The sequence below is a fragment of the Aedes albopictus genome, chromosome 3 (assembly GCF_035046485.1).
Source record: "Aedes albopictus strain Foshan chromosome 3, AalbF5, whole genome shotgun sequence".
Classification (NCBI taxonomy): domain Eukaryota; kingdom Metazoa; phylum Arthropoda; class Insecta; order Diptera; family Culicidae; genus Aedes; species Aedes albopictus.
In genome coordinates this window covers 194,269,806-194,296,801 of record NC_085138.1, presented here as the reverse complement: position 1 = coordinate 194,296,801, position 26,996 = coordinate 194,269,806, and the positions used below count along the sequence as shown (strand labels likewise).

At 43.2% G+C, this 26,996-nt stretch overlaps 2 protein-coding genes across 2 annotated transcripts in view; both read right to left on the bottom strand.

The window, feature by feature from the left end:
* The window catches only part of LOC109427199 (neuroligin-4, Y-linked), a 231,187-nt gene that overhangs the window by 34,410 nt on the left and 169,781 nt on the right, over positions 1-26,996 (bottom strand). The window contains exons 10-11 of the mRNA XM_062857113.1: positions 26,316-26,422; positions 19,096-20,145 (exon numbers count right to left, since the gene is read on the bottom strand). Coding sequence (XP_062713097.1) covers positions 19,307-20,145; positions 26,316-26,422 — 946 coding nt within the window. The 3' untranslated portion in view covers positions 19,096-19,306. The remainder of the gene's footprint in view (positions 1-19,095; positions 20,146-26,315; positions 26,423-26,996) is intronic.
* LOC134290091 (uncharacterized) lies at positions 332-6,369 on the bottom strand. The gene is made up of 2 exons (XM_062857109.1): positions 3,531-6,369; positions 332-3,477 (listed from the first exon to the last, which is right to left on the bottom strand). Exon 2 carries the CDS (start codon positions 3,374-3,376, stop codon positions 344-346), a length of 3,033 nt encoding a protein of 1,010 aa, XP_062713093.1. The 5' UTR covers positions 3,377-3,477; positions 3,531-6,369; the 3' UTR covers positions 332-343.

The following is a 26,996-nucleotide window of genomic DNA, read 5'->3' as shown; positions in this document are numbered from 1 at the left end:
TTCTCTTCTCCCTTAACATTACTCTTTATCGCATTTGACAATACCTCTCAACAGAAGTGTCAACATTGGTCGGTGAAGTGGCAGTGCTGGCAGCAACATACTCCCCCCCGTAACACTGGCCGCAGGTTCCAGTTTTACGTAATAGATATTTGTATACAACCGTATATGTAATTGCGCTGCCAGACTGTAGCAGACCTTTTCCTGACCGTTAGGTTTTCTTATTCTCTAAATTGGGCAACCACTGTTTCTGACGATTAAAGTTCACTGAAGCTAAGTTTGCATGCTGTTTGTACAGCAGCCCATCACCTCAACTATTGCTTTTCTAAACGGCTTTGGCTATACTCTATGTTAATACAATTATTGATGGAATTCTTTCCACTAACTCGAAGCACACATATTTCTGTGGATTGCCTTGACTAACCTTCTTCTTTTCCTTTTCATCCAAATCTTCGTCGTCGACGACGACGTAGTCCTCATCTTCCGAAATAACGTACTCCCATCCGTGATGGTTCTGCAACAAGTAGTACAAATCGCGCAAAAACGGAGCAGCATCGCCGGCGATCGTCTTGCCGAAAGCAATTTCACCCACTGTTACGTAGCAATCGTGCATTTCGCAGTCCATATCCAGATGAATGTCACCGCTCTCCATATGCTTCCTCTCGGCTTTTAGCTTTTGCTGTTTCTCAAGCTTCTCGGTAGCTCGGGCTTCACATAATCCTTGGCGCTTAGTATGCTCGTAGGTCTTGACGTTGACGGCAGTCTCCGTGGTGCATTGGACAATTTCCAACCGGAGCTGACGTAGGATGTTCAAAACTCGCACGGCCCGGAGCTCGATCTGAGTCTGGATCCGGCAATCTTCCATTCTTAGAGCGATTCGGGCAGGCATTCGATTCTCGCGTTCTTCCAGAATGATGATCGGATCTAGGCCAACTGACTTGGCAACGGTTGTAACGCGTTTCTGCTTTTGATTTAGTTGGATTGCGGGTGCCTGGGCAGCCGTACGAGGTCCTGCTCCAGCGGGTCCTTGAGAACTGGGTCGTTTTGTTTGAATAGGTACCATTTGCTGCTGAGAAGGAGGTTGTTGACCTCCTATAGTCATTCCAGCCACGGGACTTTGGTGGCGTGGTGGCATTCTACCGGCAGCAGGCTTGCCCGGTTCCAGAGAACCGAATTTTCCAGGCAGTATATCCGGTGGACCCTGTGGAGGGCCAGGTTGAGGCGGTTGCTGCTGTTGCATTCCCGGTTGCGGTGATGGTCCCCCTTGTTGACCTCCTGGATATGGGATAGCCGGCAGCGTTGAATATTGCGGTGGTGATCCACCCAACCGCTGGCATGCCAACAAAAGGTAGGCCATGAGTTGACTACGCAGCTGGTGCAGTTGGGAAGAATTCAAGTTCTGTTGCTTCGATGTAGCACGAAGGACCAACAGTTGCGAATATCGCGTCTCCTCCATGGAATCGATGGCTCGCTGGAGACCGTTTAGGTTCTCTTGACCGGGTGGAGGCGGTGGTTCACCGGGCATCAAGTTGGGGTCTCCGGGACCCATGTTTTGGCTCGGACCTGGGGGATCTTCTGGCTGCATTGGAACCGGCGGTAGTGTGCCCTGCTCTTCTTCGCGGCTATCTCTCTCCTCGCCTTCGGGCAGGTTTTGACTATTCTTGATAAAGGAAATTGATTGGTTGCAGCGTGCTTTCCGCTGTGGGACGACAGTCTCGCCGATGTCCTTCCCTCGGTTCCCTCCGATCTCGAATTGGAGCTTCACACTACTCCAAACACTGACTGAACTCATCTGACCGACGCTTTCATCAGTCATGTTGCAGATGTGTGCTTTCGCCATACCGCTTCCGCGCTCAGCCAGAAGATAACACCAGACATCAACGGCGGAGTTGTTGAACAACAGGAAAGTGTCCAGTTTACGAAGAATGTAGTCCTTGTTGTGGATGTCGATCCTCAGATGCGTATGTAGCTCATCGAAGACCATCTTGTAGTTTACCACGTCCGAGTCCAGTCCGTTGCCTAAGTGGCGAGTTCTGTTTGATTGTAACAGTGCATGATGGATATCCATGGGAAAACATACCGAATCGACGAAATCGACACATTTACTGCACACAACAAACTTTCGTTTCTTGTTTTCAAAGCTGTTGTGTGACATACGATGGCATACGAAGAGCTTGCTGACATTGACAAACCCGATCGGCTTGTTTATGTTCAGCTTAAGCCAAAAAATAGTCGATCGAAAGTCAGCGAACACTATTGATACTTCGATTGAGTGCATAGTTGAGTATCGAGCGTTGCTCACTTGCCCGGTGTGTGTACTCAGCCGAATGCTGAATAATTTCATCCTGCTTTTTATCGTTTGGCATGTGTTTGTTATTTGTTGCTTCCAAAACTCATCGGTATTTAACGATGCGTAACCAGAGGGATGAAAGATGTTAGTGAAGAGATGTTTGTTAAAGATGCAAAGCTGGATCGTTGGCGAAGTGAATTTCTTTCTCACAAATACTCGCAACATTTCCCGAGTCTTGTTGTTGATGCGGTGTACCTCTCGACATCTATCCATCACACATTGAAACCGCTCCCCTTTCACATCTGGTTCGCGCGCACGAAGGTACGTTGCTGTCGCTGTATCAACTGTGGCAATTTGCTTCGTAGATCCGAAATCTCCATCGGCAGTTTCGTCGTTGACGTCATCAATTGAACTGGAATTGATGGTCAAGTTCCTTCCCTTCTGAATACATTTGGAGTACGCGCGGATAATTCGCAGCTGAACTCCACTTGTTTTCCGCAGATCGCCAGAGACATCTTTCTGTATCAGCTGTACCGATTGTTTCCGCGTTTCCACTGGCTGGTCAACCGGTGTCTGCTTCTTCAAGGTGGCAATTGGCCCATTCAGATTCGTCTTCTTCTGGTCAGGTGAGGATGTTTGGTCGCCGAGCACTGTGTCTTGCTTCACTGCGATCACTCCACCACTGACGTCATGATTATATTTGCCAGATTTTCTACGCAGTGCCAATTCTTGCTCCAGCAAGTCATATTTTGCCTTTAGAGCAATCCTCTCTTGCTCTATTGCCTTCATTTCGGCCTGCCATTCGCGCTGCTGGATTGCGCGCTCTTCCTGAAGCTGTTGCAAGCGGAGGGCAATATGGGCAGACCTTCGACTGGGTGTTGCCTGGGTGTTGCTCACTGGTGAATACTCCCCATGACTATTTTGCCCGTACGAGGCAGGGCGCGAATTGCCGCCGCAGTCTCCTGCTCGCGTTGAATATTTACCGTGATTATTCTTGTCGTGCGAAGCAGGGCGCGAATGATTGCTGCAGTCTCCTGCTCGCGTTGATTTCGGCGATGCCGAGAAGTAATCTTTCGATTCAGCGTTCATCGGATCGAAAATTTTTATAGTTTGTTGCGGGAACAAGTAGCTCTGTCCGACTTTTCTGAGCAGTTCACAAACTCAATTTTGTGGTGTGAGAAAGCTATAAACTGTAATTTATTATTGTTTAGATTTAGGTTTACATATGATTGAATTCACTTACAATTTTCGGTGTTGAGCTACTTTTTAGGTTGTTCCATATTCGTTTTGTGTTCGGTTTTGCTCCTGTGATAATAATTTAGGTTAGAACTAAGAATATCGATAATAATTAATTACTTACGATCTGTGATAGAAATCTGTGATAATAGTTATGTTTAGATTAAGCTAGTTTAAGTTCAAACATCCTTTTAGCTCTAAGTTTAACTGTTAAATATCAATTATTTCAATTCTATTACATTCTTGAACTAGGAAAAACTGCATGTAATGTCACTCATGGATAACTGTCATGATTCTTTCGTCCGATCATCTTTCTCTTCTCCCTTAACATTACTCTTTATCGCATTTGACAATACCTCTCAACAGAAGTGTCAACATTGGTCGGTGAAGTGGCAGTGCTGGCAGCAACAATAGTTCTGTAGAGAAATAATTTCCAAAGATGATCTAGGACCTCCAAGAACTTCCGCGAGTAACGGCCTTAAGATCTACAAGCGTAATCAATGGATTGTTGTTACATTTCTAATACGTTGAAGAATGCTACAGGTCCATGAACCATTTTTCTGTATAGAAATAATTTCCGCAGGTGTTCTAGGTCTTCCAAGAACTTCCATGAGTAAAGACCTGAATATCTACAAGCGTTATCAATGGTTTATTGTCACTCCTAAAAAAGGGTGTAGCGTCCTACAGGTCCAGGGAGCCTAATTCTGTAGAGAAATAATTTCCAAAGATGATCTAGGACCTCCAAGAACTTCCATGAGTAAAGACCTGAACATCTACCAGCGTTATCAATGGTTTGTTGTCACATTACTAATACAGTGTAGCGTCATACAGGTCCAGGAAGCATAGTTGTGTAGAGAAATAATTTCCGAAGATGATCTAGGACCTCCAAGAACTTCCACGAGTAAAGGCCTTAAGATTTACAAGCGTAATCAATGGATTGTTGTTACATTTCTAATACGTTGTAACATGCTACAGGTCCATGAACATTTTTCTGTAAGGATCTAATTTCCATAGATGTTCTAGGTCCTCTAAGAACTTCCACGAATAAAGACCTGAAGATCTACCACCGTTATCAATGGTTTGTTGCAACACTACTGATACAGTGTAGCGTCCTTCAGGTCCAGGGAGCATAGTTCTGTTGAGAAATAATTGCCGAACATCTTCTAGGTACTCCAAGAACTTCCATGAGTAAAAGCCTGAAGATCTACAAGCATAATCAATGGAATGTTGTTACACTACTTTCTTATCTAGTTCATTTATTTGGAGCTCAACCGCGTATAACGCTTTACGGAGCCGAGGATCTTTCTTTGTACTTAATAGTATACATTGTACAGAGTAATAACTTTTTAATGATATCTGTTAGTGATGTGTGGAAGCCAGGGTGCTCGTGGCAGCTCTAGAATAGAAGATCACATTTTGAGGGATGGACAGGGTAAGGATTGGACCAAAGGTTTCACTGCAGCTCATCTTGCTAGCGTATTCGGTGTCTTGTTGTTAAACTACCTATACGGTGCAGGATCATAAAAGAACTGAAGAGAACAAATCTCCAAAGATATTCTAAGTCCTCCAAGAACTTCCGCGAGTAGAGGCCTTAAGATCTACAAGGGTAATATGTGGATTTTTATTATATTATTGATGCTGTGCAAGATTCTACAGGTCCATGGAGAATTGTTGTATAATGAACTAATTTCCAAAGATATTCTATGTTTCCCAAGAACTTCCGTGAAAAAAACCCTTAGGATTTCTAAGCGTAATCAATGAATTGTTGTTTCATTACTGATGCGATGCAACATCCCTGAGGATTACTGGTTGTCAACTGCGACAGTTATGAACTTTGGTCAACTTCGGACTTATTTTTGCGCATTGATAAAGAATTCAAAAGAGAGATGATTGGGTAATTTCTGTTTGGGTTTGGTCGCTACAAAACATAAATGTAAGTACCCCATTATACTCCAAAAGTGAGATGCTTTGGAAACAAAACTCGAATGCCATTCGTCCGAATTTCAAATACCTGAATAATAAACGCTCGAATTTCTTTCGGCCAATAAATCACTCGCCCGAAAATAACGTTTCCCCCATAATAAATCTCCAAATGCATTTTTGCAATAATTTTAATCCCAATGCCTGCATATCGTGCAGTGATAATCCGTGATTAAAAATAAAGTTTATTACATACATCACACGCGTGATGTTACTGTCGATAGTTGTTCGTTAAGGTCTATATACGCAAGAGTACTTGGAAGACCTAAAGCATTCTTGGAAATCAAGACTCTACAGAACTGTCTTCCATGGACCTGTAGGACGTTACACAAGATCAGTAATGCAACAAAACTCCATTGGTTATGCTTATTGATCTTAAGGCCTTTACTCGCGAAAGATCTTGGATTACCTATAAAATATTTGAAAATAACTTCTCTATAGAACTGTGCTCCATAAATCTGTATGATGTTACACCGTATAAGTAATGTAAAAGCAATTGATTAATTACGCTAGTAGATTCAGGCGTTTACTTGCGGAAGTTCTGGATGACCTAGAACACGTTAACGGAATCTTGCGCCAAGGACTTTAAGGATGTTTCACCGCATCAGTTATGTGACAACATTTTATTTTAATACGTGTAGACCTTAAGGCTTTTACTTGCAGAAGTTCTAGGATGATCTAGATTGTTTTTGGATAGTATGTAGATCTCTACCGAACCATGCTTCATAGACCTATAGGATGTTACACGGCATCAGCAATGCAACAATTACCGATTGATTTTGTTTATAGATCTTGAGGCCTTTACTCGTAGAAGCTCTTGGATGCACTAAATCATCTTTAAAATTAACTTCTCTGCAGAACCATGCTCCATGGACCTGTAGAAAAATCCATCAATTACGCTTGTAGATATTAAATTCTGCACTCTTGAAAATTCTGGATGACCTAGAACATCTGTGGAAAAAAAGTTCTCTACAGAACCGTGCTCCATGGACTTGTGGGATGTTGTACCGCATCAGTAATATTACCATAATCTATTGATTATGCTTGATTCTGATCTTAAGACCTTATCTCGCGGAAGTTCTTGGATGACCTAGAACATCTTTGCTAATGACATCTCCGTGTTCAATAAATCTGTATGACTTTACACCGTATCAGTAACAACAACAATTGATTGAATACGCTAGAAGATCTTCAGGCATATACTCGCGGAAGTTCTTGAAGGTCCTAAATATCTTGGAAAAGTACGTCTCTACAGAACTATGCTCTGAAGACCTGTAGGCAGTGCCGAATTTAGGCTTCGGGGGGCCCGGGGCAAATCCTAAAATGTGGGCCCCCAAAACAAGATTTTGAATATATAAACCATACATTAACATTTTCTTTTCAGTGTTGTCTTTTTCTGATTTTTGCGGTTTGCGGTTTGTTTTCATTTTTTGTGATGAAGCAATAAAAACCTCTAGGTCGGATATTGCGTTCTCCTGATGGCCTTTAAAAAGTATATCTTTTCCAATGCTATTCTCCAAAATTTCAACAGATTATTTAAATAATTGAAAAGAACATTTATTTTAATATTTTTGATGAAATTTCAAGATCCTGCATTCTGATTCACAGTGTAAACGTCATCTTATCCAGATAATACATTTATTTTACAACTAAGCGTTCAGTTAGGATATAAATATTCTACGAGTAAACAAAGTTGGGACTCTAAGGGGCAACTGTAGCAATAACCAGTGCGCAAAATATTCGAGTAGGCGCGCTGAAGTTCACCAGAAGATATACTTGTTTGCTTTCATTCATTTTCATTCACATTCATACAACAAGATTATTCAATAATTATTATTCAATTACTATTATCATTCAACAAGATATACTTGTTTCCTTTCATTTATTTTCATTCATATTCATAGTCAGCTGCTCGATACTCGTTTGTCAACTGAATGAAAGTCAAAGAATATTTGTAAACAAGTTACAAAGAGATAAATTGCTGATAAAATATTAACGTTTCGATTACATTTGATGGTGCTTTACACAGATCTTGTCCCATTTGATTGACGTGGAGTGTTTTTGGTGGGAATCATAGCCATTTTTTTTTTTTTATCTAGTTCATTTATTTGGGGCTCAATCGCGTATAACGCTTTACGGAGCCGAAGATCTTTTTTTGTACTTAATAGTATACACTATACACTATACATAGTAATAACTTTTTAATGATATCTGTTAGTAATGGGTGGAAGCCAGGGTACTCGTGGCAGCTCGAGGTTAGAAGGTCACATTTTGAGGGATGGACAGGGTAAGGATTGGGCTAAAGGTTTCACTGCTGCTCATCCGGGGGTGAATCGCATCTTGCTAGCGTATTCGGTGCCTTGTGGTGTTGGTACCAACTTGTTGTGGAACTTGGTCTTCCGGATGGCCAGGAGCAGCTTGGTAACACAAAGAGGACAAAACAGAGAAAAAAAAACTGGAGAAGAAAACACAAGCAAATTAAACTTTTATACCAGCAGAGCGAAGAAAGTCGAAAATACATCCCATGTATGTGACATCGCGGGTCCCCAACACATCTCTCACAAGAACAAAGGGTTGTCTACCTCGGGCCTCAAGGGTATCCAAAAGTAGCGCTCTGGAGGCGTCATTATCCGGGCATTGCCAAACTACGTGGTCGATGTCATCATAACCGGAACCGCACTTACTACAAACATTGCTCAACGCGAGGTTTATCCTGTGTAAATGCGCGTCTAGCGAGTAATGGTTGGACATAAGTCTTGACATCACGCGAATGAAATTGCGACTTACATCCAGACCATACCACCACACTCGCAAAGAAACATTAGGAATAATGGAATGTAACCACCGTCCAGAGAACTTTGGCGAACAAAATGGAAAAATTCATCATGTGAAATTCTTCTATCATAGATCTCACCTTCCTGTGCGCCCACCTTTGCGAGAGAGTCCGCCTTCTCATTGCCATAAATTGAGCAATGTGAGGGGACCCATACAAAGGTAATCTTGTAGGATCTTTCGACCAGTGCACCCATCTGCTCCCTTATTTTTGTAAGAAAGTAAGATGGATGTTTTACAGGTTTCATCGACCGGAGTGCCTCAATCGAACTAAGGCTATCCGAGAAGATGAAGAAATGGTCTACGGGCATGTTGGAAATCATCCCCAAAGCGAAATTGATTGCTGCCAGCTCAGCAACATAAACCGAACAAGGTTCCTGAAGTTTGCGGAAGGCGGTGAAATTTTCATTGAAGACACCGAAACCAGTGGATCCATTTATGCGAGACCCATCAGTGAAGAATCTCTTACAGGAATTGACATTTTGGTACTTTTCGTTAAAAATGCGAGGAATAGATAGACATCGAAGTTGATCTGGTATTCCATGAATAGCTTGTTTCATGGACAGATCGTATTTAACACAGGAACTGTCATTAGTGAAGTGTACACGAGGAGGATTATAACTTGGTAGGCTTATGTCAGATGACATGTAGAACAGATAGATTCTCATGAATTTTGATTGAGTGTTCAGACTGAGCATTTCTTCGAAGTTTTCAATGACAAGTGTGTTGCTCACTCCACACTTGATAAGTAACCTTAGCGAGAGCTCCCAGAATCGGTTCTGGAGAGGTTTCACCCCTGCCAGGACCTCTAGGCTCGCATTATGCGTTGAGTGCATACAACCGAGAGCAATACGCAAACAACGGTATTGAATTCGTTCCAATTTTATTAGGTGGCAGTTTGCTGCTGAGTGGAAGCAGAAAGAGCCATACTCGAGAACAGAGAGAATAGTCGTTTTGTAAAGTTTTATGAGGTCTTCCGGGTGAGCACCCCACCATGTTCCGGTAATTGTGCGTAGAAAATTGATCCTTTGTTGACATTTTTGCACCAAATACTTGATTTGGGTACCCCAAGTGCCTTTTGAATCAAACCAGACCCCAAGGTATTTCGAAGTCAAAGACTGGTCGATTTCTATTCCCAAAAGATTGAGTTTCAGTTGGGCTGGGTTCCGCTTTCTAGAAAACACAACCAATTGAGTTTTTTGCGGAGCAAACTCGATCCCCAAATCTCTTGCCCAGATTGACAGATTATTTAGAGAATTTTGCAATGGTCTTTGCAACATTTCTGCATGTGGGCCTTTTAGAGAAACCACAGCATCATCTGCAAGTTGTCTTAGCGTGCATTGTCCTTCCAAGCAACTATCAATGTCTTTCACGTAAAAATTATAAAGCAAGGGACTTAAACATGAGCCTTGGGGTAGGTCCATGTAACTAATTCTGGAAGTTGACAGTTGTCCGAGATTGAAGCTCATATGTTTTTCTGACAACAAATTATACAAGAAATTATTTAAAATTCCTGGAAGCCCACTATTGTGCAGTTTTTCTGACAATATTCCTATGGAAACTGAATCAAAGGCGCCCTTAATATCCAAGAAAACTGAAGCCAGTTGCTCCTTTTCCGCAAAGGCCAGTTGAATATCTGTTGAAAGCAACGCTAGACAATCGTTTGTTCCTTTGCCCTTGCGAAACCCGAACTGTGTATTTGAAAGCAAATCATTCGATTCAACCCAATGGTCGAGTCGTGATAGGATCATTTTTTCTAACAATTTCCTTAAACATGATAACATAGCAATTGGGCGGTATGAATTATGATCAGACGCTGGTTTACCAGGCTTTTGAATAGCTATTACTTTGACCTGTCTCCATTCTGGCGGAACAATGTTATTCTCCATCAATGAGTTGAACAGGTCTAGTAATCGTCTTTTCGCGATATCTGGGAGATTTTTAATAAGATTGAACTTGATCATATCGTGTCCCGGAGTGGAATTGTTTGATGAAAGAAGAGCCATAGAAAATTCCAGCATAGTGAAGGGTCTGTCCAGAGAACCGTCTCCTGAGGATGTTTCCCAAGAAATCGGTTGTGCTGGGACTGAGTCTGGGCAGACCTTTTTCGCGAAGCTAAATATCCAACGGTTGGAGTATTCGTCACTCTCATTAGAAGAAGAGCGGTTTCGCATGTTGCGAGCCACTCTCCAAAGCGTTGTCATTGAAGTTTCTCTAGAGAGGCCCTCAATGAAGTGTCGCCAATAACTACGCTTCTTCGCTTTCAGCAGGTTCTTCAGCTGTCTTTCGAGCTTAGCATACTCTTGAAAAAGATCTGAAGTACCATGCCTACGAAAAGCTTTGAAAGCATCAGATTTTTTAAGATACAACTGGGTGCAATCATCATCCCAGCCTAGTGTGGCGGGTCTTCTTTTGAAAGTTGCACTTGGAACTCGTCGTTTTTGTGATTCTAATGCACTCTTGTATATCAGTTCTGACAGGAATCGATATTCATCCAAAGGTGGGAGGGGGTTGAATGATTCGATGCCAAAAGATACCGCTTCTGCATATTTTTGCCAATCGATATTCCTTGTGAGGTCAAAGGGAACCTGAATTGGTTGGTCTGACCTTTCACTATTATGCTTTATGGTGGTTATAATGGGCAAGTGATCACTACCATGAGGATCCTCGATTACCTTCCACAAGCAATCGAATGATAGTGAACTTGACCCCAGTGATAGGTCGAGACGACTTTCTTTGCCGTCAGATGCAATACGTGTCACTTCACCTGTATTTAAAATGTTCAAATTGAAATCGTCGCACAAATCATAGAAAATGGCCGCTCTATTATCGTCATATGGTTCGCCCCACCCTGTACCATGTGCTTTCATATCACCCAGAATTAAAACTGGATGTGATAGTGCAGCAACCGCATTCCAAAGATGACGGCGGTTAATTGAAATTCTTGGAGGAATGTAAACGGAAGCTACGCAAAGTTCTTTACCCTTTACGTTTATTTGGCAAGCGACGATTTCTACGCCAGGATGAGTCGCGATTGGAATTCTATAAAATGAGTAAGTCTTTTTGATCCCCAAAAGAACCCCTCCATAATGGTCATCTCGATCCTGGCGTATAATGTTAAAATCGTGGAAGTTGAGTTCATCTTCAGAAGAAAGCCATGTTTCACAAAGGGCAAATATATCACAGTCAGAGTTGTGAATCAAAAACTTAAACAGGTCTAATTTAGGTTTTAGACTATGACAGTTCCACTGTAGCACAGTGATCATATCTTGTACCTCACTTGATGAATTATCCATCGAAAGATATGATCGCAGCAAGGAGGGGCCATGATTGTGTCAGATTCCGAAGATATTCTTCTACTGTAGGTATAAACATATCAATAATGCCTCTAAATGTTTCTGGAAGGCTGAGGGCATTATATAAGCGATCCACGAGAACCCTAAAAGTAAACAGTCCTCGCTTGGGTCTAGGAGGCTTGCTTGAAGTGCGAGGAGCTTTGGTAGCTTTTTTCTTGCTACCTTGTCGAATATTTGTCTTTGAAGTATATTTAACCGGCGGAGACGGGGATGACAGATTCTTGCTACAACATGGATCTGAAGCTAAAGGAACCTGATTATTCGGAGTTTTTAAATTTACCCCGCCTCCTTTGACATTAGGCAAACTTTTGAGGGAAGACTTCAAAAAGACCTTTCGGCGCAATCCCGGGGAAGATGATGACTTCCTTTTTCCAGGTGCGTGTACCTCCGAAAGAGATCCACCCTCATCAGTTTCGCCATCGTCCTGATCATCGGAAGACAACTCCTGATAGGGATTTTCAACTGGGACAGCTGATTCAGACACGGAATCTGGTGTTTTAAAAGATTTCACCATCTCCGCATATGTCTGTTTGGAGCGCCTTATGATAGAGCGACTCTCATTTCGAATGCGTCTTTTGTAAGCCGGGCAAACTTGCAAGTCATGTGGATCTCCACCACAGTAGCTACATTTTTCCGCTTCCTGTGTGCAAGAGTCCTCCAAATGAGCTTGGTTGCATTTGCCACAACGGGGCTTGTTGTCGCAAAAGCTATCACTGTGACCAAACTGCTTGCATTTGGTACAATTAAAAACCTTCGGCCTAAAAAGATGCACTGGGTAAAAACCACCATCGATTACAACAAATTCCGGGAGGACGGAACCTGGAAAAGTCACTCGAAAAAACGCTGAAGGCGAGTACACCTTTTTATTTCCTTCCATGGAAGCCTTAGATAAGCGTTTACAGTCTAGGATAGCCACATCAGGAATTGACCTATTTTTGAATCGACCAAAGCCGGTCTTGATGTCCTCACATGTCAGCATTTCGTCGAGGATCTTCCCCTCCACCTCCACTTCTCGTGCTGGCACATAGACCGCGTATTCAACGGTAAACGCTTCGTGTTGAGCAATTTCATTTGCTGCTTTGTAGCTAGGTGCGGTAACACGCAGCTTGGATGCTTTCACTTGGTGAATAACGGTCCCAGGATACTTACGCGTCAGCTCTCGAGAAATCGAAAGCATATTCAATGGTTTGCATTTGCGCCGGAAATAGACAACCCAAGGCCCAGGCGAAGATGGCTGATAAAACCGCGTACGAGCAATGATATCATTGGGAGGCGTTTCGCCTCCATTGGATTCATCCATGCGCAGGAGAAGAATTAATACAAAATTGGTTTATATTTTAACACACTCTGTGTGGAACGTTAGCTAATAAGAAGAAAAAAAAACCCGGAAAAAAAATCACAAGAAAAAAAAATATATATAAAGAGAAAAAAAAATTACAATTGCTCACTCTGGCCTCAGCCCACTGTTGAGCCTCAGCCCACTGTAGAGCCTCAGCCTACTGTTATTGCAAAGTGGACAAACAACTAACACGTGATGACGTGATGAGCGGAGGAATGGGACAACACAAAACGAGATCGAATATCGATTATACTTATCGAGTGTATAGATAGCTGTTTGTTGGTGATGCCTCGGATGCACAGACAAAACGCTGCTGCTGCTTTTGTATCAGCCGTCACACTCGTCACCGCCGCCGCCGCGCGCCGCCGTTGTTGTCGGGCCCGCTATTGATGGCGTGGGTAATTAAATTTTCGTTGCACAGTGCACTATTCCAATGCCTGCTTCCTTCCCGCGATCGCGGATCGCCCAAGACACTCGTCTTCGTCCTCGGTAGGATAAATAACTCGCGATATAAAAAACCACTAGGTGGGCAAAAAAACTCCACCGGCTACAAAGCGATTGACTGCGATTCAGACACGGTACACACGACCGGCTGCTTCAAACGATCGGTAAGGAATGAAATCATAGCCATAAACGTAGGTAATTTTGAAGATGTTTCTCGATCGGATTCATATTCAATGACCACGAAATGACTGACTGTGTGAAGAGGAAGAGCAAAAATTCAAATGTTTCTTTTGAATATTGTGTGCCGAAATATTCAAAACTCAAATTGGTGCTGTTTCAGTCAATGACTGAACATTATGCATCCTGGCAATTACACTAAAATAATATTGCTCCGATATGTTTCAAAAAATAAACTAGGTTTCTAAAAATGCTCCGAATTTCTCGAACATCTCTCGGAATCATTATCTTCTCTTTCCCATGACAACATCTGACCTCAACGAACTGATGCAGATGGGTATTAAGCAGTTGTTTGTTAGAGATGCTTTTTGTTGTAATTTTAAGTTCTAAAAAAGTTTATCTGTTCGATTCAACAAGCACTTCGAAGGGGTTTTTATAGAAACTCACGTATACTAAAATTAAAAAAAAACTTCATACTACCGGATTACTGAATACTGTAATACCTCTCTAGATATGAATTTAGTGCAATCAAGTTTACAACCGATTTGAAAGAGAATTGATCAAAAGATAAAAATAGTTCTGCAACCAAAATGATAAAACTGATTTCGATGCAAAATTATCAAAAAATTATGAAACTTTTGATCTTCTAGTGAAAATTCACATTATAAGGTAAGCTGGATACCCTCGAAGGACCCCAATTATAACTAATCAAGGGCATGTATCAGTTGAAGTTGTTGAAGTGCATTTTATATTATTTTTTAAAGAAAATATATAGTGCTACAGGATTCTTGGGGGGCCCCTCTAGTCGGGGGGGGGCCGGGGCACTTGCCCCCTTTGCCCCCCCTTAAATCCGGGGCTTCCTGTAGGATGTTACATCGTATCAGTAATGTAACTAAAATCCATCGATTACGCTTGAAGATCTTAAGGCCACTACTCGCGGAAGTTCTTGGTTTTCCTAGAATATCCTTGAAAATAACTTCTCTTCAGAACTATGCTCCATGGACCTGTAGGATGTTACACCGTATCAGTAATATAACAAAAATCCATTTATTACGCTTGTAGATCTTAAATTCTTTATTCGCGGAAGTTCTTAGATGCCCTAGAATATTCTTGAAAATTACTTCTCTTCAGAACTATGCTCCATGGACATGTAGGATGTTACACCACATCAATAATATAGAAACAATTAATTGATTACGCTCGTAGATTTTCAGGCCTGTACTCTCGGAAGTTATTGGAGATCTTAGAATATCCTTGAAAACTACGTCTCTACAGAACTATGCAGTAAGGACCTGTAGGATGTTGCACCGTATCAGTAATGTGATTACAATCCATCGATTACGCTTGTAGATCGTAAGACCTTTGATCGTGGAAGCTCTTGGATATCTTAAAATATCCTTAAAATAACTTCTCTTCAGAACTATGCTTCATGGACCTGCACGATGTTACACTGCATCAGTAATATAGCAACAATAAATTGATTACGCTCATAGATTTTCAGGCCTGTACTCGCGGAAGTTCTTGGAGGTCCTAGAATATCTTGGAAACGTAAGTCTCTACAGAACTTTGCTCTAAGGACCTGTAGGATGTTGCACCGTATCAGTATTTAACTACAATCCATCGATTACGCTTGTAGATCTTAAGGCCACTGCTCGCGGAAGTTCTTGGGTGCCCAAGAATATCCTTGAAAACAACATCTCTTCAGAACTATGCTCCATGGACATGTAGGATGTAACACCGTATCAGTAATGTAACTACAATCCATCGATTACACTTGTAGATTTTAAGGCCACTACTCGCGGAAGTTCTTTTATGCCCTAGAATATTCTTGAAAATTACTTCTCTTCAGAACTATGCTCCATGGACCTGTAGGATGTTACACCGCATCAATAATATAGAAACAATTAATTGATTACGCTCGTAGATTTTCAGGCCTGTTCTCTCGGAAGTTCTTGGAGGTCCTACAATATCTGTGAAAAGTACGTCTCTACAGAATTGTGATCTAAAGACCTGTAGGATATTGCACCGTATCAGTAATGCGACTACAATCCATCCGTTACGCTTGTAGATCTTAAGACCTTTATTCGTTCTTGGATGCCCTAGAATATCCTTGAAAATTACTTCTCTTCAGAACTATGCTCCATGGACCTGTAGGATGTTACACCGCATCAATAATATAGAAACAATTAATTGATTACGCTCGTAGATTTTCAGGCCTGTTCTCTCGGAAGTTCTTGGAGGTCCTACAATATCTGTGAAAAGTACGTCTCTACAGAACTGTGATCTAAAGACCTGTAGGATATTGCACCGTATCAGTAATGCGACTACAATCCATCCGTTACGCTTGTAGATCTTAAGACCTTTATTCGTTCTTGGATGCCCTAGAATATCCTTGAAAATTACTTCTCTTCAGAACTATGCTCCATGGACCTGTAGGACGCTGAACCATACTCCAGAAATCACCTTTAGGAAACCTCCCTTAAACCCCTCCTAGCCCCCCATATATTAACCCCCCCCCCTTCAACAAACAGACCCCCCGCACATCCCTTTCCTGCAGACCTCTTACATCATCATCCGCCTCCACTTCATACCACTTTTCAACTCCCTTGCAACCCTTTCCCATAAATCCCCTTTCTTCCTTTTAGTAAGAGTTCCCTTCTAGACACTTAGCGCGAGAAAGTTGAAAAAACCGTGTAAATTCGCGAAACCGTGTAAAAAAGCCGTGTAAAAAAACCGTGTAAAAAAAACCGTGTAAAAAAGACCTTAGTGTACATGCTAGTAGGCGGAACAGTACACGCAAAGATTCGTCTAGGAAATAACGTTACGATATAAGAGGGTTACTTCGGTGGATGAGTTCGTTTACTCTGTTTCCATACTGACGGCTGACAACAACGTGAGCCATGAAATACGAAGGTGCATCATCAGTGAATGTCGTTCCTACTACGGGCTACAAAGGAAACTGCAGTCGAAAAGGATTTATCCCCGCACTACAAAACGTGAATTAGACCGGTGGTGTTCTACGAGATGTAGCTTATGTTCGAGGAGGACTCGGAAGCACTTGGAATTTTCAAGCAACGCGTGTTAAGGATGATCTTCGGCGATGTGCAGGAGCAGAAGTAACGGTGTATGAATGAACCACGAGCTCGCTGCGCTCCACAGTGAACCCAGAATTCAGCAGGTTGTCTATATTGGAAGGATACGGTGGGAACGGCATGTTGCTAGGAATCCGGTCAACAACCCCGCAAGCCACTAATCGTGATGTTGGGCAAATATTTGTAATGCATGAACCATTAATTACTGACGTTTTCAGAAGCACAAATATTTTACTTTTGTATAACAATGTACCTACCGTCAGTGGGGGTGTCATTGGGCCAAAACTGCATAGTCCATCCCTTTGTATGTCGTAACAACAATGCTTTAGCTCTAAATCAATGTTGGATTCGGTAGACACGTTCATTTATATACTGTTTAGGTTTGTTTAAAGTATAAATGCTTCAACTTTACATTTGACAATAATATAGAGTAATTAAAATTGGCCCAATCTCACCCCTTCTAGGGGGTGACATTGGGCCAAACACTAAAATTCAATCAAAAATAGTTCAATGTGAGAAAATATCGCTTGCACATCAAAACTAGTGAATATATAGCTGCTTGCGTACAACCTCTCAGTGCCTAATCACTTTAAAATAACACCACAGGCAAACAAACGTGAAAGTTTGACCACATTCATTGTAAACGATCATTGATCCATTACAATACATCCGCTATCCCCTGGATATAACTCCCACTATCATTCTCAAAAGGCAAAAGAAATATTTCCTCATCATCTACCTATATGATATGCATGCATTTTTAATTTAGCATGAATCTTACATTTATTTCTAAAACAAACGCCGTTTTATGCATAAAATAATGTTAATTCTCGCAGTTGTTTTAATTCACATTTGTAGGGTTCTCGTACTGACTGCATTACTTTTATATGGCCCAAAGTCACCCCCAAAATGAGTTATTTGCACTTCAGCTCGAATTAATAAGTTTTTCATGCAAAATAGCATACAAAACCAAGAAAACTTATATTACTTCTCAAAACAACTACCCAATATATCTAGAAAACAGCAGTTCATTACATGTCCGATGTTCAGCTGTTTTCTACTGGGCATTTTAAAACAACGATTTTGTACAGTACGCTTAACCATGATATTCACATCACGTTTTCTTAATGGAAAATTAACCAAATGTGACATTTTTCAACAGCGGATGATCAACACAAGTTATATTTACCATATGGTATCAGCTTTTTGATAATCACTTTAATAAATGTTAGTATTTTGAGCCTAACATCTTTCTTGATTTTTGGCCCAAAGTTACCCCCCAGGCCCAATGTCACCCCGACTGGCGGTACCTGTTATAGATTATTGTAAGCTTTCTACAAGCTACAACATACCAAATGTCATCAAATTTCTTCTTCCCAACTTTGTATGCAAACTTGGAATGTAAGTGATTCCAACCTGACTCGTTTTTTCTCTTCTTCGCATTTTCAAGACTCCACCTATCAAACTTTTGATTACGCTTAAATGCTGTAGAAACTGTCATGTAATTTAATATGTACAACCAAGAACATGACACCGCCTAATGGGTAGTACGCTGATCGCGAGAAATTTCTTGGCCTATCTCGATGCGTGGAAAATTCAGGTAAGGAATCGCTCAAGAAATAATAAAGCGTTGCTTTATTCCGGATCCTATTACGGAGCTGAAACGAAACGTCAAATCAAATGGGGCTTGCTGTGTTAAATTTCTTGACCATTCCGGCCGCGGAAAAATAATGCACTGAACGAAAATTACTTGGGCGATTCCGTTTGAAGTGCATACCTCGCTTAATGCAAGATACAGCAAAACAATCAAATCGAATGTATTGCCCGTTGTGAAGATTTATAGATTCCGACGCAAATAAATGATTAGGCTCATTTTCAGCGTTGGTGCGTTATAAATGTTTGTTTATAATGTTAAACTATCATCAAATGTGTACCTAACAACACAGCGTAAGATATTCGCCAGGACGCGCTCTGGTTTTATATCTGTGGGCCCACGCAAGAAAAATCCACGCAACTAATTTTCGCGCAGGAGTCTAAACAGGTGGAATCTCCGCAATAGTGCAAATAAATTCCCCCGCATAATGAAATGTATTATTCACAGCTCGCTTGCCTAGTCACGCGCAAAGGTAGAAAGGTAGGTATATGTATACAAAATCAGAGACTAAAAGCGAAGATCGATTTCCGGCGAATAGAGTAGAGAAAACTGTGCGCGGCCTGTGTTCAATATTTCTTCGCCCTATGTATTATTTACACATTAATTTATCTATGAATTATGTATACCTAAATATGCCCTCCCATCAGTTATCAATTAATTGGTAACGGTTCACGGAGCACCGTTTGAGCGATACTCACTTGGCGCCATTGTCGTGCATCTCGTTTCGGGTGCTCGCCGCTACTAAAGCTGTTGTTCTTGCTGCCGTTCGGAAGTGTGGCTCGGTGATTCCTGCGGTTGCTGTTGCTGGTGGTGATGGTGGTGGTGATGATGATGATGATGTTGATGTTGATGGTGCAGGTGCTGGTGCTCACATCGAGATTGGTCCTCGATGGCAAAGGATACTTAACGTCACACCCGCAGTTCGTCCATCGCGCTCTGGGCTTGATTAGAGGTGGCAAGGTTGGACTTGACGCAACTCTTCTTCGTCAGGGTGCCGCAATTGCTGCCAATTAGTTGGAGCGCATGTTGCGAGAGAATTGTCCCGTCTGGAACTGATTTGATGTGCTTGGGAGGTGGAGGCGCCCTCTGTGGCAGATCTGCAAACTCCGGAGGTGGCATCTGGTGATGCTGTAAGGCATGGTGATGGCCTAGTATGGTTGACGGATCGCTCTTTGTATGAATGGTGAGGCTTTCCAGCTCCCCGCAGATATTGTTCGGCATCTGACCGTTTTCGTTACGCTTCTTAGTGCTGTTTCTCGGTTCGTTTAACCTCGTTTTGTCACGCTGGTAGTAAACACCAGCGAAAATCAGCACGTTCAGTATCAGCAAACTACATCCGATTGCTATCGTCACGCTCAGGGCAGTGCTGTAGGCAGCGAAACCGTCCTCCTGGGATGAACCGCCACCGTCGTCGTCTGTCCCTTCGGAGGATTCCGCCGTCACTGGAATCGGCTTATGAGCGTTCTGACGGTTGCTGCTATTGTTATTCCCGTAAGTGGATAAGTTCAACAGCGAAAACACTTGTGTGGTAAAAAAGGAATAATTCGAATTGGCATTCGAGGGATCCCGCAGGGGAGGATTTAGCGGTTTTACTGTCGGCACCGGAACCGACTCCTCTTCATCATCTTCGAGCTCGTGGTGTGAACTGGGAACATCGTCACCGCCGGGCTTATGCAAATCCGGCACCAGATTTAGCCAGAACGACAACCGATGTGCTCGGTAGTGGTTTTTCAGCTTCGGTTTGGTATCTAAACGATAAATAATAATAAAAGGTCATGAATTTATCCGCAGTTCGAATGCAACCATTCAATCAGAACACAATCAAAAGGGTCATTCCACTTTTTTGTCGATTCGGAGCTGCATCGCCTGAAGTGAGCGTTGCGCTCTAAAATTTTTTATCGTGTTTTTGTGACAGGATCAACGACGACTCATACACATTGGTTACATAAAGTACAGTGTTTCTCAAATTTGAGTATATAATAATTTGATCATTTTCGGATTTTTTTGTACTATTAAGCAAAATTTTTGTCAACCGATTCCAATGGTTTTCGATGTCTTTTACACTTGATACGTATTTCAGTTTCAGGAAAGAAAAACAACACAGTCAAAATCTTATCACAAGATTATAACAACTTCAGTTGCGTTGCTGTTACGTCTGTTTGTCTGTGATCTCACTTTTTCATTTGAACTGATTCCCATGCTTACTCTGGTATGTTCAATAGAAGAGCAATGATAATCTAGGGCAAATATCATACTGGAATACGACATTATTTAGATACCGTCGTTAAGGGGTGACAATGGGTCAAAGGGGCGAGATTGGGTTCTTGCCGAAAAAATCGGTTTCTAGAGCCATTAGTTATTTGATAACTCATCGAAAAAAGCTTGAAAATTAGGCCCTTTCAAAATGTCACTAAATGTTGATGTCGATGAAACGTGACACATTTAGGTGGACTGATAGGTACTCAAATTCATAGTCATCATATATTATATTAGTGGTAAGTAGTATCAACCTTGATCGGAGGGTTTCATGAGCGTTCTAGGGGTGTTCCAGGGAGTTTTAGGTGATTTCAGGGGCGATCCAGTTGATTCATCCCTCATATCACCTGAACCCTGAAACAGCCTGATTTTTTTCTGAACATTCCCTGTTAGGGCCTGTCCATAAACTACGTAGACTCTTAGGGGGGGTCTGGCCAAAGTCTACAAATTTCGAAAATTTTGTATGAACAAAAGTCTACGAGGGAGATGGGGGGTTCTGAGATGGCAAAAAAAAAAGTCTACGTAGTTTATGGATAGCGCCTTACTTCCAAAAAATACCCAAGATTTCGCCATAATGAAAAATTATCGGATGCCGGGTAAAAGTCGGGTCAAATTTTCATTCATTCATTCATTTATTTAGCACAGACAAACAGACGTAACACTTCGAACATTATTCGATTCAAATCATAGTCACGAAAACATATTCGCCCAATGCTAAAAGGCCTATGTTTGGCCGACCACCAACTAGGTGGCGGTAGTGAGCAAACGTCAAACTCGAACAAAAACGATGCGAGCGCCACGGTTGGGCAGTTGGCCAACTATCAAATTTTGGAAAAGACCGTTAAATCGGTGTACGATGCGAATTATCAGAGTGTTACGTCTGTTTGTCTGTGTATTTAGTATTACATCAAATTCAAGATAAAACTGAATCAACAATATTTCTCCATAATACACGGTTCGTGGCTGCCGCTCTCCATCCTCGGTCGCGCCCGATGCTCGCCAGGTCACGCTCCACTTGGTCCGCCCATCGTGCTCTCTGCGCTCCATGCCTTCTTGTGCCAACCGGATCAGTTGCAAACACCAGCTTTGCAGGGTTGTTGTCCGGCATTCTTGCAACATGCCCTGCCCACCGTATCCTTCCGGCTTTGGCCACCTTCTGGATGCTGGGTTCGCCGTAAAGTGCAGCGAGCTCGTGGTTCATTCTTCTCCGCTACACACCGTTCTCCTGCACACCGCCGAAGATCGTCCTTAGCACGCGTCGCTCGAAAACTCCGAGTGCTTGCAGGTCCTCCTCGAGCATGGTCCATGTATCGTGCCCGTAGAGGATTACCGGTCTTATTAGCGTTTTGTACATGGTGCATTTTGTGCGTGGGTGAATCTTTTTCGACCGCAGTTTCTTCTGGAGCCCGTAGTAGGCCCGACTTCCGCTGATGATGCGCCTCCGAATTTCACGGCTCACGTTGTTGTCAGCCGTCAGTAAGGATCCGAGGTAGACGAATTCCTCCACCACCTCGAAAGTATCCCCGTCTATCGTAACATTACTACCCAGACGGATCCGGTCGTTTTCGGTTCCGCCTACCAGCATGTGCTTTGTTTTTGAGGCATTCACCACCAGTCAGACCTTTGCTGCTTCGCGTTTCAGGCGGGTGTACAGCCCTGCCACCGTTCCAAATGTTCTGGCAATAATGTCCATGTCGTCCGCAAAGCACACAAATTGTCCGGATTTTGTGGAAATCGTTTCCCGACTGTTGAGCCCGGCTCGTCGCATCACACCTTCCAGAACGATGTTGAAGAGTAGGCATGAGAGTCCATCACCTTGTCGCAGTCCCTGGCGAGATTCGAATGAACTAGATAGTTCACCCGAAACCCTTACGCAGTTTTGCACACCGTCCATCGTTGCTTTAATCAGTTTAGTCAGCTTCCCAGGAAAGTCGTTTTCGTCCATGATTCTCCATAGCTCTGCGCGATCGATACTGTCGTATGCCGCTTTGAAGTCGATGAACAGATGATGCGTTGGGACCTGGAATTCACGGCATTTCTGGAGGATTTGCCGTACGGTAAAGATCTAATCCGTTGTCGACCGGCCGTCGATGAAGCCGGCTTGATAACTTCCCACGAACTCATTTGTTTTAGGTGACAGACGACGGAAGATGATCTGGGATAGCACTTTGTAGGCAGCATTCAAAATAGTGATCGCCCTGAAGTTCTCACATTCCAAATGGTCGCCTTTCTTGTGAATGGGGCAGATTACCCCTTCCTTCCACTCCTCCGGTAGCTGTTCGTTTTCCCAGATCCTGACTATCAGCCGATGCAGACAGGTGGCCAACTTTTCTGGGCCCATCTTGATGAGTTCAGCTGCGATACCATCCTGGTGAATGGCATCCTGCGATACCAGCTGGTGAATGGCATCCTTAACTTCCCTCAGCGTGGGAGTTGGTTCATTTCCGACCTCCGCTGCACTGGCGTCGTCGTTTCCTCCGTTGCCGTGGGCTCCCGTGCCTACGTTCTCCACGCCGTTCAGGTGCTGATCGAAGTGCTGCTTCCACCTTTCGATCACCTCACGTCCGTCCGTCAAGAGGCCTCCGTCTTTATCCCTGCATATTTCGGCTCGCGGCACGAAGCCGTTGCGGGATGCGTTGAGCTTCTGATAGAACTTCCGTGTTTCTTGGGAACGGCACAGCAGTTCCATTTCTTCACACTCCGCTTCTTCCAGGCGGCGCTTTTTCTCCCGAAAGAGGCGGGTCTGCTGTTTCCGCTTCTGTTAATAACGTTCCACGTTCTGTCGAGTCCCCTGCTGCAGCATTACCGCCCTCGCTGCATTCTTCTCCTCCAAAACCGTTCTGCACTCTTCGTCGAACCATTCGTTCCGTCGATTTCGTTCCACGTACCCGATGTTGCTCTCGGCTGCGTCGTTGATGGCTGCTATCACTGTGCTCCAGCAGTCCTCTAGAGGGGCCTCATCGAACTCGCCCTCGTCTGGCAACGCGGCCTCGAGATTCTGCGCTCATGCTGAGGCGACATCCGGTTGCTTCAGTCGCTCTAGGTTGTACCGTGGCGGTCGCCGGTATCGTACATTGTTGATGACGGAGAGTTTTGGGCGCAGTTTGACCATCACCAGATAGTGGTCGGAGTCGATGTTGGCGCCACGATAGGTCCTGACGTCGATAATGTCGGAGAAGTGCCGTCCGTCAATCAGAACGTGGTCGATTTGAGATTCCGTCTGCTGTGGCGATCTCCAGGTGTAACGATAAGGGAGGCTGTGTTGGAAAAAGGTGCTACGTATGGCCATATTTTTGGAGGCGGCGAAATCAATGAGTCGTAGGCCGTTTTCGTTCGTCTGCTGGTGGGCGCTGAACTTACCAATCGTCGTCGGAATGAATTCCTCCTCCTGGCCTACCTGAGCGTTCAAATCACCTATGATGATCTTGACGTCGTGGCTTGGGCAGCGATCGTACTCGCGTTCGAGCTGCGCGTAAAATGCGTCCTTGTCATCATCAGTACTTCCGGAGTGTGGGCTGTGCACGTTTATTATGCTGAAGTTGAAGAATCGGCCTTTGATCCTCAACGTGCACATTCTTTCGTCGATCGGCCACCAACCGATCACGCGCCTCTGCATATCACCCATCACGATGAAAGCTGTTCCCAGCTCGCGTGTGTTGCCGCAGCTCTGGTAGATGGTATGATTACCTCTAAACGTTCGCACCATGGATCCTGTCCAACACACCTCCTGCAGCGCTACGATGCCGAACCCGCGGTCCTTCAGTAGATCGGCGAGTATGCGGGTGCTCCCAATGAAGTTGAGAGATCGGCAGTTCCACGTACCGAGTTTAATCGCAAGTCCTTTTTGTTCGCTGGGGTCGTTGCCGTTGGTCTCGGTTCGTATTATTCTGTTGCTGATTTTCCGTTACAATGGTTTTTTACGGTGGCTCGTAGGGCCTGACACCAACCCCCTACTTTTCGGAGGACCATAGTGCACAGTTGAGCTTGGAGTCCTTCCCTGGCACTCGGACGTAGATCAGCCGCCCCTAACATGGGGATCAGACGCTGTTGTGAGCCGCTCCTCCTGGAGAACAGACGCTCAGGTTTGCCGAAGCAAACCCCCCCTTCCCTGTCAGCCTACGACCAAAGTTCCCACCGGGGTTGGTTACCCGATCTTCCCTAAGGTTGCTCATAGTTTCCGGCCGGTACCGCGTGGAGGTTGCTGGGCAGAGGCTAGTGGATCACAATGGGATCTGAGTTGCTGGGCAGAGGCTAGTGGATCACAATGGGATCTGAATTGCGCAGCATACCCAGCCTTTACCGTGCCAAATTTTATCGAATGTTAATTAAAACTTTAATCGTTCACCAATTAGCGAGAATCGGCCAACATTAGGATGTCTGGGTCTTATAAGATGTTGCATAAGATGATAAATATATGCAGTGCTGAAAATTTCATTTCGTCATATCTAAATTCAATCCGCTACAGCTTATTTTCGAAGCTGAACCTGAGAATATGGTATATGAAAAACTTGTGCGGCTTGACCAGTTCTGCAAGAAAGTCACGGAAAAACCGCTATTTATCGAATATTTAAGGTAACTGTCACGGACTACCGTTGAAAAATGCCAAATGATATTCATCGTGAATATCATTGGCATTTTTCGAAGGCAGTCCGTGACATTTACCTTTTATACTCGAAAAATAGCTGTTTTTCCGTGACTTTCTTGCAGAACTGATCTAGCCGCACAAGTTTTTCATATACCATATTCTCAGGTTCAGCTTCTAAAATAAGCTGTAGCGGATTGAATTTAGATATGACGAAATGAATTTTTCAGCACTGAATATATGCATGCATGTCTCCATCTAAAATGTGCGCATATCGCCACCACTTTAACAACTTATGCAACATCTTATACGATCACTAACTGGTTGACTGGGGAGCTCGCTTTGGGAAGCGTTCAACATTGGGGCTCTAAACTTCCGATACAAATGTTTTCTTTTCTCTTACAAAATGGAGTTTAAGTGGATTTAAATTTGATAGGAAGTCTAGGAAACGAGTGGATCTAGACGTGCATTGGATATTTTTCAGGGCAACTTCAGTGGCTAACTTCTAACAAAAAATACAAAAATAAGAAACAAAACATACAGCGCTTCAATCCTTCGTTTTTCGTAGGATGAAAATGGGAGCCGCATGCTTTATAAGGGAACCAATGCTTGAGGGGGGCGAAATCTAGTGATTTTACCCTACTTTAATAGAATTAATAAATTTACATCTTTATCATAGTTTTGATTAAAAACACTCATCATTTTGCAGAATTTCTAAATTGTCCAATATTCCCCATTGTTAAAGATTTCACTAAGCTTGTGAAAATAAAAACATTTCCATTGATGTAGAGAACACCTTGTTTATATCGATAATATACAATTCATTTTCCTTCTTTTGGATGTCATATTATGCACTTCCTTATGTTTGCACTAAACATACTTCATGTTTCAAGCTTCTATCAGGATAGTTCGTTCATATTGTTTTGTATATAACTTTGTTCAATTCGGTCCTGAACGATTTTAGGCCACCAGATGTTATTCAGAGCACTATCTTCACTTTACATCTCAATGACCATATTCGAAAGTAGGTACGTCGTGTCATGGAATGACCCTTCATCAAAAAAGTGTTCTTGTACTCACCTAGATTCAGATACTTTTTGTGGACACTCTCGTACGGTGTCCATTCGATGTTTTTAAATCTCTGCCTATCCCGGACATGGTCGTTCTCAAGTTGTTCGTTCGGGTTCCTGTGGAGACAAGTGAGGAAAGAAAGGGAAAAAAATATGAAAATTTCAACGATAAATATCATTCTCACAGTGGATGGAGAGTGTCCTCCGGTCCGCTTCGGTCAAGAGAGGTGAGTCTTTTATTGAACGACCGGTTACGTGCAGCTTTGTGAAATGGAAATTTTCACTGCTCTTTCCAACGGCTGGCTGATGCCGGCTTGGCACTTATCTAGGGATCCTCCGATGGAGCATATATAGGAACGTTTCAATTATTTCTGGGTGGACCTTTCGTATCCTGCAGCGTTTATAGCCCAAACGACCGAACCTTGGAGCTCGAAGCTCGTTCACACAAAACTGCTAAGAGGGTGACATTTGAAGATTGGAGCCCCGTTTTGGATAAGTTATACGAGAGGATCCTTTTCCGTTATTTTCGACGAAATCCGCTTTGATGAAAGCTTTGCGGTTTCGAGTGAGCAGACTTTTTCCCGCCCGACCCAATTGTGGGACTCGGCCACAGACGCGCCCAGCCAGCATCAGCAGCTGGAGGAGAAATTTAACTCTCGTTTATACTTTATGGCTTTGGTGGAAAAAGGGG

What these genes read in the sequence shown, in the direction of transcription:
- LOC134290091 (XM_062857109.1), bottom strand. Translation starts at nt 3,376, where the DNA reads ATGAACGCTGAATCGAAAGATTACTTCTCGGCATCGCCGAAATCAACG.